A 15,289-nucleotide genomic window follows, 5' to 3' on the forward strand; every position below is an offset into this window, starting at 1 on the left:
TAAAAAATAACTAATAGGTCATCATTTTCGGAATTACAAATCCTCTTATTTTTTTTATAGCGGTACACTAATAAGATTTAAATCAAATCGTTATATAGCAAATATCCATATTTTCAAATTTTATGGATTATTTGTTAAAGTCCAACAAAAGAAGGAATTTGAAATTTCGTTTACTGAAAAATTGATTATTTTTTACCTGCGGGATTCAAAGCTTGGTTTTTACTGTAATATAATCCAAAAACTTTCTGTGCCAAAAATACGATTCGTTAATTAAAGTTACAGAAGTACTTTTATAGTATGAGAACATGTATAGAGTTTGTAACCAGTGAACCGTCTGTAATCTTGGCCTACTAAGACAACGCTCGACGCATAAGGTTGGATCATTAGAATGTGATCTCCAACATTTGAAATCAATACAAATTAGGTAATAACCTTCCCGTGATGAAGCATAAAGAAAGAATACATACGTTTACACCATAATTTATTTTTTTTAAATTCTTTTCATGGATTAGCATAAAAGATACCAGCATAAAAATATATTTAAAATCAAGAAAAATCTAAATTTTCAAAAGTACATATTCATGTTTTAGGTTCTATCTCATAAACATTTGCAAAATGTACCACCAAACCTCTTTCAAAACTTTTAACTTCTATACTCACAACTGTCAAAGAGGGTCTACAGTCCTACCGCAACACTTGTTACTCCTGTAGTGGTATTAATTCAATGTGGATCCTGAAAAGTTCGAAAGATCTTTTGAAGACAATCTGTTCAAGACTATTATCCGAATATAATAGCATTAAAACCTATGATTTTTCAACACTGTACACTTCTATTCCCCATACTCAGTTAAAATCCCGACTTAAAACATTATACATCGTTGTTTTTCCAAAAGAGATAGTACACATAGATACAAATATATAGTTCTTGGTATAGATTCCTCATACTTTGTAAGAAATAAATTACAAAAAGACTTTCTAGAAGGGTTTCTAGAAAAGCAGTGGACGCTTACCCTACCGGTACACCTGGACAATGCTCCCAGTTTTTAGTGGAGTCGGAATTTAGTTTTGTTGTTTTGTACGTACTATTTTATGTTCTTGTTGTGTGTGTTTGTTTTCCATGTATGGTCTTTGTTCCTGGATAACATTCTTTTTTTATTTCCGTAAGAATCTTGGTTCCCTCTATTACTCTTTCATTATGCAAATTTAGTAGATAGTGCTTACTTGAAAGCTACTAGGTTGAAATATGTTGCCTATAGGTGTAATATAAGTCGTCACCCATAAGTTATATGGTCGCCATAATGAGCTGATCGACTGAAGTGGAATTCACTCTCCCAAAATAAAAATATACATCCATATGTACATGTCATAGATGTTTTCCTCTTCTTTCATCGGACATATCTTCAATTGATAGCACTGCAATTATCTTCCAAGAATGAGGATCTTTTCAACCTGCCAGAGCATTTGAATTCAAACCGATTTGACAGTAAGTGACATTTCAAGAAATACACCTATGTATATTGTATGTTTGATAAGAAAAACCGAGCTAAAATTGCTTGTAGTAAGTACAAAAATACGAAGTCGCTGTATTTTGATGATTACTAGGGTGTGCCTATTTCTGCAGCTTCTCTTAAGGATATTTAGATATAGTAAAACTTATCGTCAAAAGCAAACCCGATATTTCAAGTGTCTACTTGTTTGCTCTGTCGCAACTCATCATTGCATGACAACCAAATTTGTTGATATTTTCAGATATCTTCTTAAGAAATTCCAAAATATACTTTAAAGCTTTTGGCAATAATCAACGCCGCTATTAGCTGCATGTGAAAATGGGCATACAGATATTGTTATTTTTTTACTTGAGAATAACGCTGATATTTCAGAATATAGTATGTTATGGATAACACCTTTGTGTGAGGCAAGTCAACAAGGGCATCTCGAATTAGTAAAACAATGAACAGAACAAAATGCACCAATAAAGTGTTAACACCATTATATGCAGCATTCGAACAAGGTCATTTAGACGTTGTAAAACTTTTGATAGATCATAAAGCCGATGAATCCAAAGACAACCTTATCAAAGGGAAAATCTGTCAAACAGTGCTGCGAAAATTGGTACTCCACTCAATGTCGCTTGTATGAATGGAACTATTGAAATTGTAAAGTTATTGTTAGATTCTGGTGCAAATGCATCGAAGCAAGCATTGATAGAGAAAACCAAGGTCTTTATAATTGGCGATTATGATGAGGATCCAGAGGAGTACATTGATAGTTTAGAGGGTTAAACACCATTACATATTTCATCTACAGATTTTTCATCAAACGATTGTGTAGCTGATGTGGACAGGAACGCCGACATATTCAAACATGATGATTTTAAAACCACTCCATTTGACGTAGCACAGGCCCAAAATCACGTCGACATTGTAAGGTTTCTATTTAACAAGATATAAAAAAATTAACTTCGACAGTTTCAGAAAAACTAAAATATAACTTGTAATCGAGTAGTCAGTTTGTGAATCAGTTATTTTCTCAATGGTTCAGTACTTAATTCAGAGTTATTTTTCCTTTCAGTCGTTGTGTTTATCTATTTTAAAAGTGATGAAAGAGTGAATGTGTTTCATACGGTATATCTTGCGGATTTGTTTTCTTTTGTCATGAATCAAAGATAAAACGACCTTATCCCTTATCCCTATCAAGTAATAAATGATTTTAACATTGATTTTTTTTCATTTATTCCACAGCTTATCCAGTACTTTGCAAGTACAAACTCCGGAGCATTGGTCTCTTCCATGCCTGCACTACTTTTGCCATTCCAGAATTTTGGAGGGACGTCAACGGTACGGAACTGGAGCTGCTTTGGAGTTTGTTGCAAGTATTCACATACTGGAATAGCAAAAATGGTTCCGGTATGGAAGAGATCAATGCTCCGGAGTTGGTAAAAGAAAGTAGAATTATTAATGGCTTCACACCCGGCCCATATCCTGTAATAGTACAATCATTCCACGACTGTTAATACCACGAAATTCCCTAATCATAGTTGTAATTAAATTGTTTATTTTACAAACATCACTATCCTTTTCACTATACTGATAGTGTAAAAATTAAGATGTGAATTATATAGCATTCGCTTGGCAATCAAGAACCTGGTCCAAGCTCCCAGTTTTTAGTGAAGTCCGAGTTGCTCATTTGCTTTTGTTACTTTGTATGTATGATTTAGTTACTTTATGTTCTTTGTTGTGTGCGTCTGTTTTCCATGTCTGGTCTTTGTCCCTGGATTGCATTCTTTTGATTATTGCTATAACTTTGGTTCCCTTGATCACTTTTAATGAAATGTACATATGAAAAATCAATAAGTAATAAAAAAAAATTGAATAGAATCAAATACAAATAAACCTTAAAAAACAAATTTTCGATCTTACGGTTTTCATCAGGGGTAACTAGAAGAAAGGAGAAGCACCAACTGTCAACACATACAAAAGAAATTCAAATGACATATCAAAAATCAAACCTCAAGATCGTTATGTTTGTAGGGAAGTTCAAAATTAATTTAATTGTTTTGTTTGTTTGATTGATTGATTGATTGATTGATTGTGTTTAACCTTCAATGGTAGATTTTTCATGCGTTTTAGGACGAGAACGATTCATCAATTGAACAGATCCAGTTTTATATTAGTCTAATATGTTGTTCGAAGAACTTGTTTACGCTGTGCAATTTTGAAAAAGGACAGTCACTTGAATGCCATGGACACTGGTATGGTTGAATTGGTACTCGGCTCTGAAGGGGAGTAACTGCTCGGTAAAGCCTCGAAGTTACTCCGCCTTCCTTAGCCTCATACAAATACTTTCTATATTTTTCTGTAATACACTAATATTGTAAATGTATCTGCTCTTTTATGATGCTTGATTTACAATATATAAATAACGGCCAACGTAATTAAAAGGCTGTAAACAACCTGAATCGCTCACCTTGCGCAATAACCAACAATCTTTTTTTTTTTTTGTAAAAGCGGTCATGCGTTTCCTAACATTCACATATCTAAGGTCCAGTCATATCAATTATCATTGAATTCAGTCCAGTAATAGCATTGAAAAAAGCCAAAATAAAACGTAGAAAAGGACAATCACGCCAGTATTAGTTTTCAAATTTCGCGGAAATGTGTGTACATTTAGATCATTTTTAGCCAATGTCGGAATCTAGCTATACCTTACGGTTTAGGGAATATTTGCGAAAAACTTCCGTTTGACCCTACATATGTGTGTGTTCTATTTTCAGTAACGGCGGTCATATTTTTAAAGAAAAAAACTCAAGTAATTTTGTGCAGGACACCCTTAAGAACAATCGTGCCAAGTTTGGTCTTAATCGGTCTACTAGTTTCTGATAAGATTTTGAAAAATTACCCCATGTCAAAATTTGTCAAAACCTTACGATTTTGGGGATATTTGTGAAAATTTTTGAAAATTATTTCACCCCTACGTTGTTTTTTAGGAAAGGCCATTGTGTTTTCCTTCCATTATAAAATAAACTGTCAATTTGCAGAATAACCTAAATAACAATCGTGCCAAGTTTGGTTCCAATCAGTCTAGTGATTTTTTTTTAAATAAATCATCAAAAATTTGCAAAAACAATTACGAAAGGGGAAATAATTCCTAAATCATGCACACGTGTAGAACCCCTAATGCTGAATACTTTAACCCCCACGTCAGAAGTAGGCTAAACCTTGCGAAATAGAAATATTTGTGAAAATTGTAGTATGTCCTTATGTTCTATTTTTGGTCATGGCGGTCATGCTTTTCTTTTTTCATGAATCAAAACTTTCAACGGTTTTGTGCAGAATACCCTGGGGAGAAAACGTACGAAAGTCTATTGAATTCTGTTCAGTAGTTACAGAGAGGAAGATTCGGGAACTCAGTCAGCGATTATTCACGAAAATTTGGACACAGATCTCATGATGCTAAACACTTCATCCCTATGTCAGAATTTCGCTAAACCTTTGGGGTTTGCAAACAAAATTGCCAAAAAAAAACTACTGTTTCAAAACCCTATATTTTATTTTTAGTAACGGCGGTCATGTTTTTACTAGGATAAAAAAAAACAAAGAATCATTTTTGTTTTTTTATGTTTTGTTTCAAATTGTTTGTTTGTTTGTTTGTTTGTTTTTTGCATAATACACTTATGAACAATCATGACAAGTTTAATTCTAATCGCCCCAGTAGTTTTTTTGAATTTTTGAAAATGATAACATCGAAAACATCAAAACTCGTCAAAAAGGGAGGTAACTTCTGCATTGGTGAGCACATTTTCACGACAATTTGGCCACATATAGATCTCCTAGTGCAAAAAAACTTTTATCCCCAGAATTTGGGTAAACTTTACTGTTTTTGAGATATGTGTGCACATATAATGTTCTATTTTTAGTAACGGCGGTCATGTTTTTTCATGGATCAAAAGTTCTTACGTTTAGTTTATGCAAGATACCATTGAAGACATTCTTACCAACTTTCATTAAATTTTGTTCTGTAGTTTTTCAGAGAAGATTTTTGAAAAATTGTCCATGAACTGGCAATCATGACATTCCTTACCTACAATCATTTTCTTTAAACGAACTAACCATGCACATTCTTATTTTTCAAGTGACATATTATGATGAAAAAAGTGTTTCGACAGTCAATGTCCATCGCATTGCAAATTTATCCCTATTATTTCAAAAACCGTGTATATGATCAAATCTTGTTCCTCCACTGCAATGTAATATACCGTAATTATTCAAGCTCCGAGCAACCTTTTATAACTCACAGAACACCGAACCAAAAAAAAGCGATTCGACCACTTAAGTAAATTAAATGATAAAAATGAAAAGAAAAATAAGACTTTTTTGCAAATATTCTCTTAGCTGGCGTGTTGCAGGTGACGCCCCCTTTTTTTTATTAGAAAAATTTTTTGAATTTTGTGTAAAATGTTGGCAAAATGGTCAATTAAAATTCTGAAACCCCCTTTAAAAAAAATTCTGGATCGCCATATCTGTAAATGTCTTGTTGACAATACTTAAATGTATCATCTTAGTTGGGACTAACTCCATTCAGGTCAAGTAGGGTCAAGTGTTGTGCAGAATAAACCCAATATCTGATTGTTCAATAACTAGAACATAAATACATTTATAGTCGAGTTAAATGGTAAATTTTCAAATATTTCTGGTTTTTTGTTTGTTTCTTTGTTCATTTATTTGTATGCTTGATTTTTTTTGGGGGGTAGGGGGGGAGTGTTTGTTTGTTTTTTGGGGTTTTTTGTTTTCGTTTTTGTTTTCTTGTGGGGGGTCTCTCAAATATGTTTGGGCAGTTTGTTCATATTCATTTATTTATACTGTACAGTAGAATATGGCAGAAAGATATTTATTTTATTTTCAATGTAGTGGGGGCCAGAATATCTATTTCCAATTTTCCCCCGCCAAGACATTAATTTGAAAAAAAATTGTCCGTCCCCACCCACCACCTTTTCAGACTCTTAATGGCCATATTGTCGCAAGAAAACCAAGTGTCTACCGTAACGGATGGTTATGACACTGATGAAGACAAGCAAATAAATTACAGCTGTATGAAAACTTGGCAGAAGATAATATGTAGAAGCAGACCACAGATGGCGACAGACACAGTGATGACATATAATGAATATTTTGTTAAGTTCCACCAAAATTCATTAAAGAAGAAACCCACCTCTAAACAGTTTGGATTTTTTTGTATGAAATCTTACTTCGCTTCACTAGGCCTTTCATTGTGTGTATGAAATTAAAGACTATGAATACCTAAGTACATATACTTTACAAAAATTAGTTTTAAAAGACACAGACCAAAATACAGATAATAAATATTTATATCTTGAAGTAAAAAATATATAAATTAGTCAGAATTCATACATGTATAATGGCAAAAACAAAGGCTTGGCTTGACATACTGCAGTAGGGGGTAGAGGAGAGGAATCCGGTTGTTGTAATGACCCTTTTAAGGAGACAATTTGTTTTGTGCAAAATTTTGACTTAATGAGCCTATTATAACCCAATTGTAACCCACCTTTTTCAATTTCTGGATCATAATTGAAAACAAAATTGAATAAAATACAAAATGGAGCTTTGCGGTTTTTTTTTTTATGAAGAATATGAGAGTACGTACATGCATGTAATCTATTAAAATCAGAAGGGTGCATACAATGGCTACAGAGTGTTACAGATTTTAAACAAACTGTCACCACCACGTTAACATGATTTTCTTGTTTTTAAAAACTAAAATTATAATTTTAGATATTCAAATATTGTACATGTAGATATACCAAGAGATCGAACGACTACTAATGGTAAGAAATCTTTCAAATATGCTGCAGCTGTTTTATGGAATGACCTACCTGATGAGTTTAGAAAAATATTAAATTTTAATCAATTAAAAAATATTACAAAATCTGAGATGGAAAAAACTGTAAATGCACTTCACTTGCTAACTCAAGTGTAGGTATGTCTTAGTTTTATTTTGCTCTAATGCTTTGGTATTACTTTTATCACCTTAGTTTTAGTTGCTTTAAGTTGTAGTGCTATGTATTTATCTGCATTTATTTTGCTATGTTTGCCAGCTCTTATCATATACATGTATGTATCTCTTGTATTGTCGGTTATTTATTTGCATGTTTCATTGTACATGTATATTATGCTGGTCAAAAGCTCAATAGAGCTTATATTCATTATTATGTTTTTCATGTCAACTCTAAATAAAACTTATTTATTTATTTATTAATAAATTCCCTTTTATTTGGCTCAACCCATGTATTTATAATGATTTTGTAAAGGCATGTAGTACTACATTGAATTACATCCGAACTAATCATTAGAATGGAATGGGGAAATGCCATATGGGACTAACCCAACTCATACCATCAGCTGACCAGTACATTTCAAGAGCAGACCCAGTGGCATAAAATTGATTAAAGGCTAAGCCACAGGGGCTTGCTCCCATTATCAAATATGCAGCCCTGTGGCTCATAACATATAGTTATATACCAGTGGGGCTGCATATTTAATAGTGGAAGCAAGCCCCTTTGGCTGAGAAAAGCCAGACAGGATAATTCATAGGAGGGGAAGAATTTGTGTAAAATCAAAATTTTGTCCAAAAATAGATTATTGTTTTCTGATTCAAGGAAGGGGATTCCCTGAACATGACTCTTTTTTTTTATTCATGGCTGCATTTCTAATTACTTGGACAAGTGCTCTGAGGAAATTTTTCCAAATTTCTGTATTTGAAAAAAAATAAATACAACATACACACCAATACATTGTATCACTATAATTGACACAAAGAAACATAAACTCTCTACAGGATAGAAGTAAAACCAGACTGCAGAATGTCAGAAATACACACACTGAGAGATTTTTAGCAAGTGTCTGACATTAATGATGCCCATGACCCTCACGTGGTTCCTCATAACGCCATTTGTCGCCATATTTCGCCTTATCCCTTTGGCACCACTTACAGTTGTCAATATGCAAGCCTTTCTTTGCTGGTAAAAGAAATTTTTCAACTGCAACAAGACTTGCAGCAGCAACCAAGGCATATTTGAATGTTCTCAAAAATGTCAAACGAAATGGCATAAATGTTCCTTGTACAGTGTTCTCTGGCATGTATCTCCAAGCTTCATTTCTGAAAAAAAAACAGGACACAGAACTGAGTAGAAGTACTAATGATCAAGAACAAATCATATCTTTTATCCTATCTATGCCCAACAACAATGGCACTGGGAGAATTAAGGATTTCAGATTAGGGACTAGAATTGTATTTAAGGCCCAGCAAACTGAGGCAGGAATATTTTAGGTGTAGAATTTGTGACAAATCAATAATTCATACCAAGAAAAAAAAACTGCCTTCCTAATTTAGAGTGATGCATATATCACATGCTCTCTATGAATCTGCACCTGGGTGTAATATACAATGTACATGTACATGTAGGTAGAAAAATATCTAATCTATTTTAATACATTTATACTTCTAAAACCAGCATTTTATTTAACTCTTGCTTAGGCAAAAAAAAAATTTCCTGCTATCCTACCAACCCAGTTTTTTGTGCTTACCTTCAAGTCACACGTTCATGCTGTTAAGGCTCAGACACCTTTAGTTAAAAGTCAAGATTGTTTCCCCATTGTACATATTTTTGAAAAATTCCATTAGAATTATGAAATAAAAACTTCCCTACTTACCTACCCCATTTTTGCTCATAGCAGGAAAAATGACTATAATTGTTTATTTAGAAAAAAAAACACATTCATATCAATAAATTATCATTTTTTGACACACTATAACTTAACCTATATGTACAATGTAGCACACACTGATATATTGTTAATACTGAGCACCTAATACATGTACAATGCTGAGGTTCTATCGTAGGTCATAAATCATAGGCTGATGATCAGGTTTTTGACCTGAACACCAGCAGCTGGTCAGTCAGGCATGAAGTTACAATTAACAAAATTATCATAAGGTAAACTACTATTTACTAGGACAGAAAGTATGGACCTGTGTACAGAGAGTAAAGAAGTAATTTGTTTAGGGGTAGTAAAAACGAGTGGACGCTTCGGACTGGGACAAGAAATTTAAGCCTGTAATGTTTAAGCCAGTGAACTTTGTTGAGATGTTTGAGCCTTAATATTTCCAATGTAATTGTTTAACTTCTATTCGAATATGAAAACAAGTTATAGAGTGTTTACTGCCATAAAGACAAAAAATATCATGCCTTTTTAATAGAAAATTTGTAGCTGTATTTGACAGACTGTAATTCTTAGTTTCTTTGTTTGTCATATTAATTCCAAAAAAAGCTGAAATTTTGTTATAATTATTTGACTAGTTATTTTCATTTCTTTGTAATGTTTTGTTTTGTTTAAGTCATATTCTGATTTTTTATTAAGTGATTAATCAAAAAATGTGCTTTGTTTTTGTGAAAGTACTTTAATTCGTGGATACAAATTTTCAAGGATTAGGGAAGAAACACAAGTTTGTGGATTCTTAAATTTGTGGGTTTAAGGTTTCCAGTTCACTCATCAAAGGAAATCTCCTTTTCGTTGGGAACTAAATTTCATAGTTTGGCCTACCCACGAAAACCACGAAAAATTGGTACCCCACGAACAATAGTACTTATACAGCACTGAAAACGTGGAATGTTTGTTTTTAATCAAATTTAATGATTAAAGAGAAATAAATAACATGTACACAGAAAACATTGAAATTCATTGAAGAAAGGGAGATACCTCTTACATGTGAGCACATTTAGTTGCTTTGTTAGGGAACCAGTTTCAGAAAATGCAGTTTCAGAGCCATGTTGATTTAAAACAAACTTTGTCCTATCTGACATATACATGTATATATTACATTGCATCAAAAAATTCAGTGGGGTAAAATTTACCCTGAGCCACACTTATTATAGGATCCGCCTGATTTTTACATAGACAGCCTCTTAATTGTAAATATACAGTAAAAAAAGAATTGTAACGGTACTATCCAGATTTGAAATAGCGGAATTCCGCTAAAAAAATGAACGAAACCATTCCTGTTATATAGACACTCAGGGCCATATAAAATCACATTGCCCTGATGCTATACTTTTTACCAGAATGCTATCTTCCCATAGGATCCAATACAAATGTAATGCTACAATTTTTAGATGCAAGATGCTAAATGTATATTGAAATTCAAGGGTTACCATGATAATGTCTGTAAATCTTACGGAGAACACTGACACTTATGGGAGGATATCTTGACTTTGATTGTGCTCAACTATACAATAAAAGTTTAGCGTCATTTCATAAAAAAAAAAATACAAATAAAATGTGCTAGGGTAAGCAGAAAATAGGTCGGGTAACTTAAACAGACAAGTTTTTTTTTCACTGGCCTAATAAACAACCATAACTGGCTCTTAAATGTATAGAAATTTGTTTAAAAATTCATCATATTGACATTTGAGAATCTTTCGTCAAGGCAAAACACCTCATCGCGATCCATTGAAGCTTCAGAAATAGTGAAAATGCAGGCTAGACAATGAGGTCCATGTTACTCTGACATTTTCAAACAAGCTACTTCATGTTGATGGATCTTGATATAACCCTGCAATCTACATGTACATGTATGCCAAACCCAGAACTATTCTTCCAATAATTTTACAAACATAATTATACATGGAATGTCCTTTGCCATCTCACACTTAAATTTCTGATGAAAAAATCTTAAACTTGGCAAAATGATAAATGGGATGAAGTTCAATTGTTAACAAGGGAACCTAATACTTTAAGCTTAGGACTTGCTCACACTTAAGGCCATTGCTTTCCTCATATCATTTCTTCTTTTGGAACTTGTGAAATGGAGGAACTCCTGTTCCGTAGTAAATTCTTCAATGTCATCAGATTTGAACAATTAACATTTAACAGAAAAGCCATTTTGTAATATGAATGAGCAAGTTCATTACCCAATTTAAAATCGGTGAGTGTCAATAAAAGTCTCGACCATTTGAATATGAAGGTTCATCATTATCATTCGACAAATATGGCCTAAATTTCACCACTAATTTCTCTCGGACTACAGACAAACCTTTGTATCTAGAATAATGTTATGGCATAGCATTCCCTAGATATGAGAACGCTGCATTCAATTTAAAATTATATCAAAAACTGGCCTGACTTTTGCTGTTTCAATTTCTGCAGAGAGAGTGAAAATGAACTAAGTAAGGATTAATGTTTTGAGATGTTCCCTATGTATTATTAAAGGTAAACACTATTCACATTGGTCAAAAGATAGACAATAGCCACCTATACACAATAGTTAATTTAAACTGTGTAAATGAGTTGATAATATCAAATAAATGTACACAGGCAAAAATTTTTTTTTAAGTGAAATTCATGTTAATCGAGTTTTACATGAAATTCATGTGAAATTCAAATGAAACTTACATGATTTTTATGTGAAATTCACTAAACACGAATTTTATGTGAACTTTTCGTGTGAATTTCACATGAAGGCTCCATTCACCCGAATTTTACATGAACTCCGTCACTTAGTTTATTTGCTCAATTCAGGTGAAAATCACGTGAAATTCGTGTGAAAATCATGTGAAATAATTTTGCCTGTGTAAGGTGTTTATGGCAGTGGTTCCTTGTCCACACATTTATGAAAGAGGAGCCTCTTCAGGCAAACTGTCCACACATCCGATTTGCATAAAAAATATACAGAACCTTAACGGAAGTGTCCCATTCTTTATGGATATGTTGTCAAACTTGTGTGTATACACAAATGTAGGACTATTAATGTTATCACAAACTGTGTTCACATTTAATAAACTAAACCGTTTTCAATTCATGTTACATGTATATACTAGTTTGACTGCATATTTGATAGTGGGAGAAAGCCCCTGTGCATGAAAATGGACAGATTTTGTTGGTCAGACACAGAACAAGTCACAGAAGTTATGATGACTGGTGCCAAAGTTGATGCATCGTCTTTACCAGATGTGTAAAAAAATTAATAAAATCTTGGCCAAAAATATAAATATCCAACGTGTTAAAAAACACATGGAATGTTTTTAAAATTTTATTTTCTACAAAGAAAGACCAGTGGAAATGGATATGTTTCACACGTCAAGGATAAATTGTCTGACCAAGACTTACTATAGCCTGTGATTGCTGTCTGGAATGGCAGTATTATGATTTAAAATGTGCCAGACTGAAACATGAGCCAAATCATTTTTTTGCGATGTGCAAACTTTATTTAAAATAGTCTTTCAAGTTGGCTAAATGTGTATTTTGTATTAATAATTTTTCACAATTTCCATTTGTCCGCATTCCAATGGGAACAAATTTTGTTCCTCTACTTGCTGACCTATTCCTTCACTCTTAAGAGGCTGACTTTATAGCTGATCTGATCGGAAAGAAAGAATGTTGTTTAGCTAGATCCTTTAATCTCAGTTCCTACTATACTGATGACATATTATCTTTAAACAATCCTAATTTCAGGGATTTGATACATAGCACCTACCCCAAAAAACTTGAAATAAAGGATACTACAGTCACTGTGAAGTCAGCCTCATATCTCGACCTACATTTAGAAATTGATGGTAAAGGGAAACTATTGACCAAACTTCATGACAAACGTGATGACTTTCATTCAGAATTGTCGACTTTTCTTTCATCTGTGGCAACATCCTTTAAGCACCTGCGTATGGATTGTTCATATCACAACTCATATGTTATGCCAGAGCTTGCCGAAACTATGCAGACTTTTTGTATCATAATAGAATTCTAACAAATAGGCCTCTGCAACAGGGTTATATTGCTACAAGATTGAAGTCATCACTACAGAAGTTTTATGGTCGTCATCGTGAATTCATGGATCATTATAGTGTATTCATCTGCGCCATGAAAGCTGATTTATTCAACATGTCATAGTTTTCCTTTCCTCGTTTGTCTACCCAGACTTGACTTTTTATTAGCAAATCGGCAGGTGTTTCTAGAAAAGCAGAGGATGCTTACCCTACCAGTGCACCTGGTCCATGCTCCCAGTTTTTAGTGGAGTCTGAGTTGCTCATTTGCTTTTATTACTTTGTATGTATAATTTTAGGTATTTCATGTTCTTTGTCGTGTATGTCTGTTTTCCATGTCTGGTCTTTGTCCCTGGATTACATTCTGTTAATTACCACTATAACCTTGGTTCCCTTGATTATTCTTCTGCAACATTACTAATTTAAATGTACCGTTCCGTCATGATTCTGTGTGTTATTGACTCAGACCCAATGTGTAGATGATTAGCTTGTAGAGGCTCACTCCCTGTCCACGAATGCGTGGATGAGCAGCCACTGCCTTTGTTTTTTTTTGCACTTTCTGCAGAAATGAAAAAAAACCTGCAAAATTCAGACCGGTTTTTAATATAATTTCACATAAATCTGATGTTACTTTTTTATACGCTCCCACAGGGAGCGTTTATGGTTGTATTATCAACTTGGTTCTGTATACTTATGGCAAGAAAAAGCATCAATATCTGGTTTGTACCTGCATTTTCAGGAGCTGAAAAATAGCTTAATGGCTTGTACATGTGCGATTGAGAGCCAAACCAGCCTCAGAAAATATTTGCTAGTTTCGATAAGTAAATACAAATTGAATCTTAGCTTTTCCAATATGGCCTTATCGTCTGCAGTAAGGCACCCAGATGTTTACGACAATTACATAATCAATATTACCCATAATTCTCAGGTCATAAAAATGCGAAATGAAAATGAACCAAAATGAAACGAAAATAATCGATAAAAGAAAGAATCGACACAAATCAATTCAATAAAATGAATCAAATTGTAATAAAAACATAATAAAACTAAACAAAATAAAACAGAATGAATGAAGTGAAACTAAATACAATAAATGATATCATTTAAGACGTTTTGCAAATTATAAGAACCATAATGTTAACCAGTGCTGGTCAATTCAACCCACAGGCATTTCAGATCATGACAACCAATAATTCCTTATGAATGCCGCACATTTTGGCCAAAGACATATCAGACCATGACAATTAGTATAATGCTTTAGGATAAATATATATCATTACAAAATTTACCATACTTGAAGGTTATAAGTATAATATATCAAATCGAGCTGACAAAAATTATCAAAGTCGTTTTTAATTAAAGTTTCTTCGGGAGCATTAAAAGGTTTCACCTTCATCATATTATCTAGGGGATGCCATAACTTTAAAAAATTCTACATACACAGGTTTGTCTGAAGTCAGTGGGAAATTAGTGGTGAGATTGAGGCCATACATGTATCTGTCGAAAGGCAAGTTATGTATGTGGCGCTTTATCATCATGATAAAACTGCACGTTCTTACCTAATCCAGGGATCTTTTAAACCTAGCTTAGCTAACTTTTGGACATGTTCTTGTAAAACTGGTATTTCTTGCACTTTCTTCTCGTATATACGCCAATCAGGCACAGAAAACTTTGGTTGATCAGCGCCTCCCCCCATTTTCAGAAGAATCTGTTATCCTCAACTACAATCCTTGTGAAATCAGTGAGAAATATTTTCAGGGAACCAGTTGTAGTCGACCTTTACAAGGTCGCTTAGTTTCCTATAAACAAATGGAATATTTGCCTATGATTTCGACAAGAAAAATAAACATAAACCCTAAAATATTTTTCATGCAAATTTTGTTCACTGCATCTGAATAAAGTTCGAAACTATCAATGTAGTGAGAATTGTCAAAACGGCCCTTTATCAAAACGCCCCTT

At 33.3% G+C, this 15,289-nt stretch overlaps 1 protein-coding gene across 1 annotated transcript; it reads right to left on the reverse strand.

The window, feature by feature from the left end:
• Positions 1–8,304: 8,304 nt before the first annotated feature.
• On the reverse strand, positions 8,305–15,069 carry LOC148599822 (NADH dehydrogenase [ubiquinone] 1 beta subcomplex subunit 3-like). The gene is made up of 2 exons (XM_088558568.1): positions 14,890–15,069; positions 8,305–8,673 (listed from the first exon to the last, which is right to left on the reverse strand). Exons 1-2 carry the CDS (start codon positions 15,024–15,026, stop codon positions 8,424–8,426), a joined length of 387 nt encoding a protein of 128 aa, XP_088414694.1. The 5' UTR covers positions 15,027–15,069; the 3' UTR covers positions 8,305–8,423.
• Positions 15,070–15,289: the final 220 nt, after the last annotated feature.

Source organism: Perna viridis, chromosome 13, assembly GCF_037379345.1.
Source record: "Perna viridis isolate PV_CMFRI_1.1 ecotype Kerala chromosome 13, ASM3737934v1, whole genome shotgun sequence".
Lineage (NCBI taxonomy): Eukaryota > Metazoa > Mollusca > Bivalvia > Mytilida > Mytilidae > Perna > Perna viridis.

What these genes read in the sequence shown, in the direction of transcription:
- LOC148599822 (XM_088558568.1), bottom strand. Translation starts at nt 15,026, where the DNA reads ATGGGGGGAGGCGCTGATCAACCAAAGTTTTCTGTGCCTGATTGGCGT. An exon ending in TTAAAAGATCCCTGGATTAG is followed by an intron (nt 8,674 to 14,889) that starts GTAAGAACGTGC and finishes TTTTTTTTTCAG; the next exon opens with AAATGAAGCTTGGAGATACA.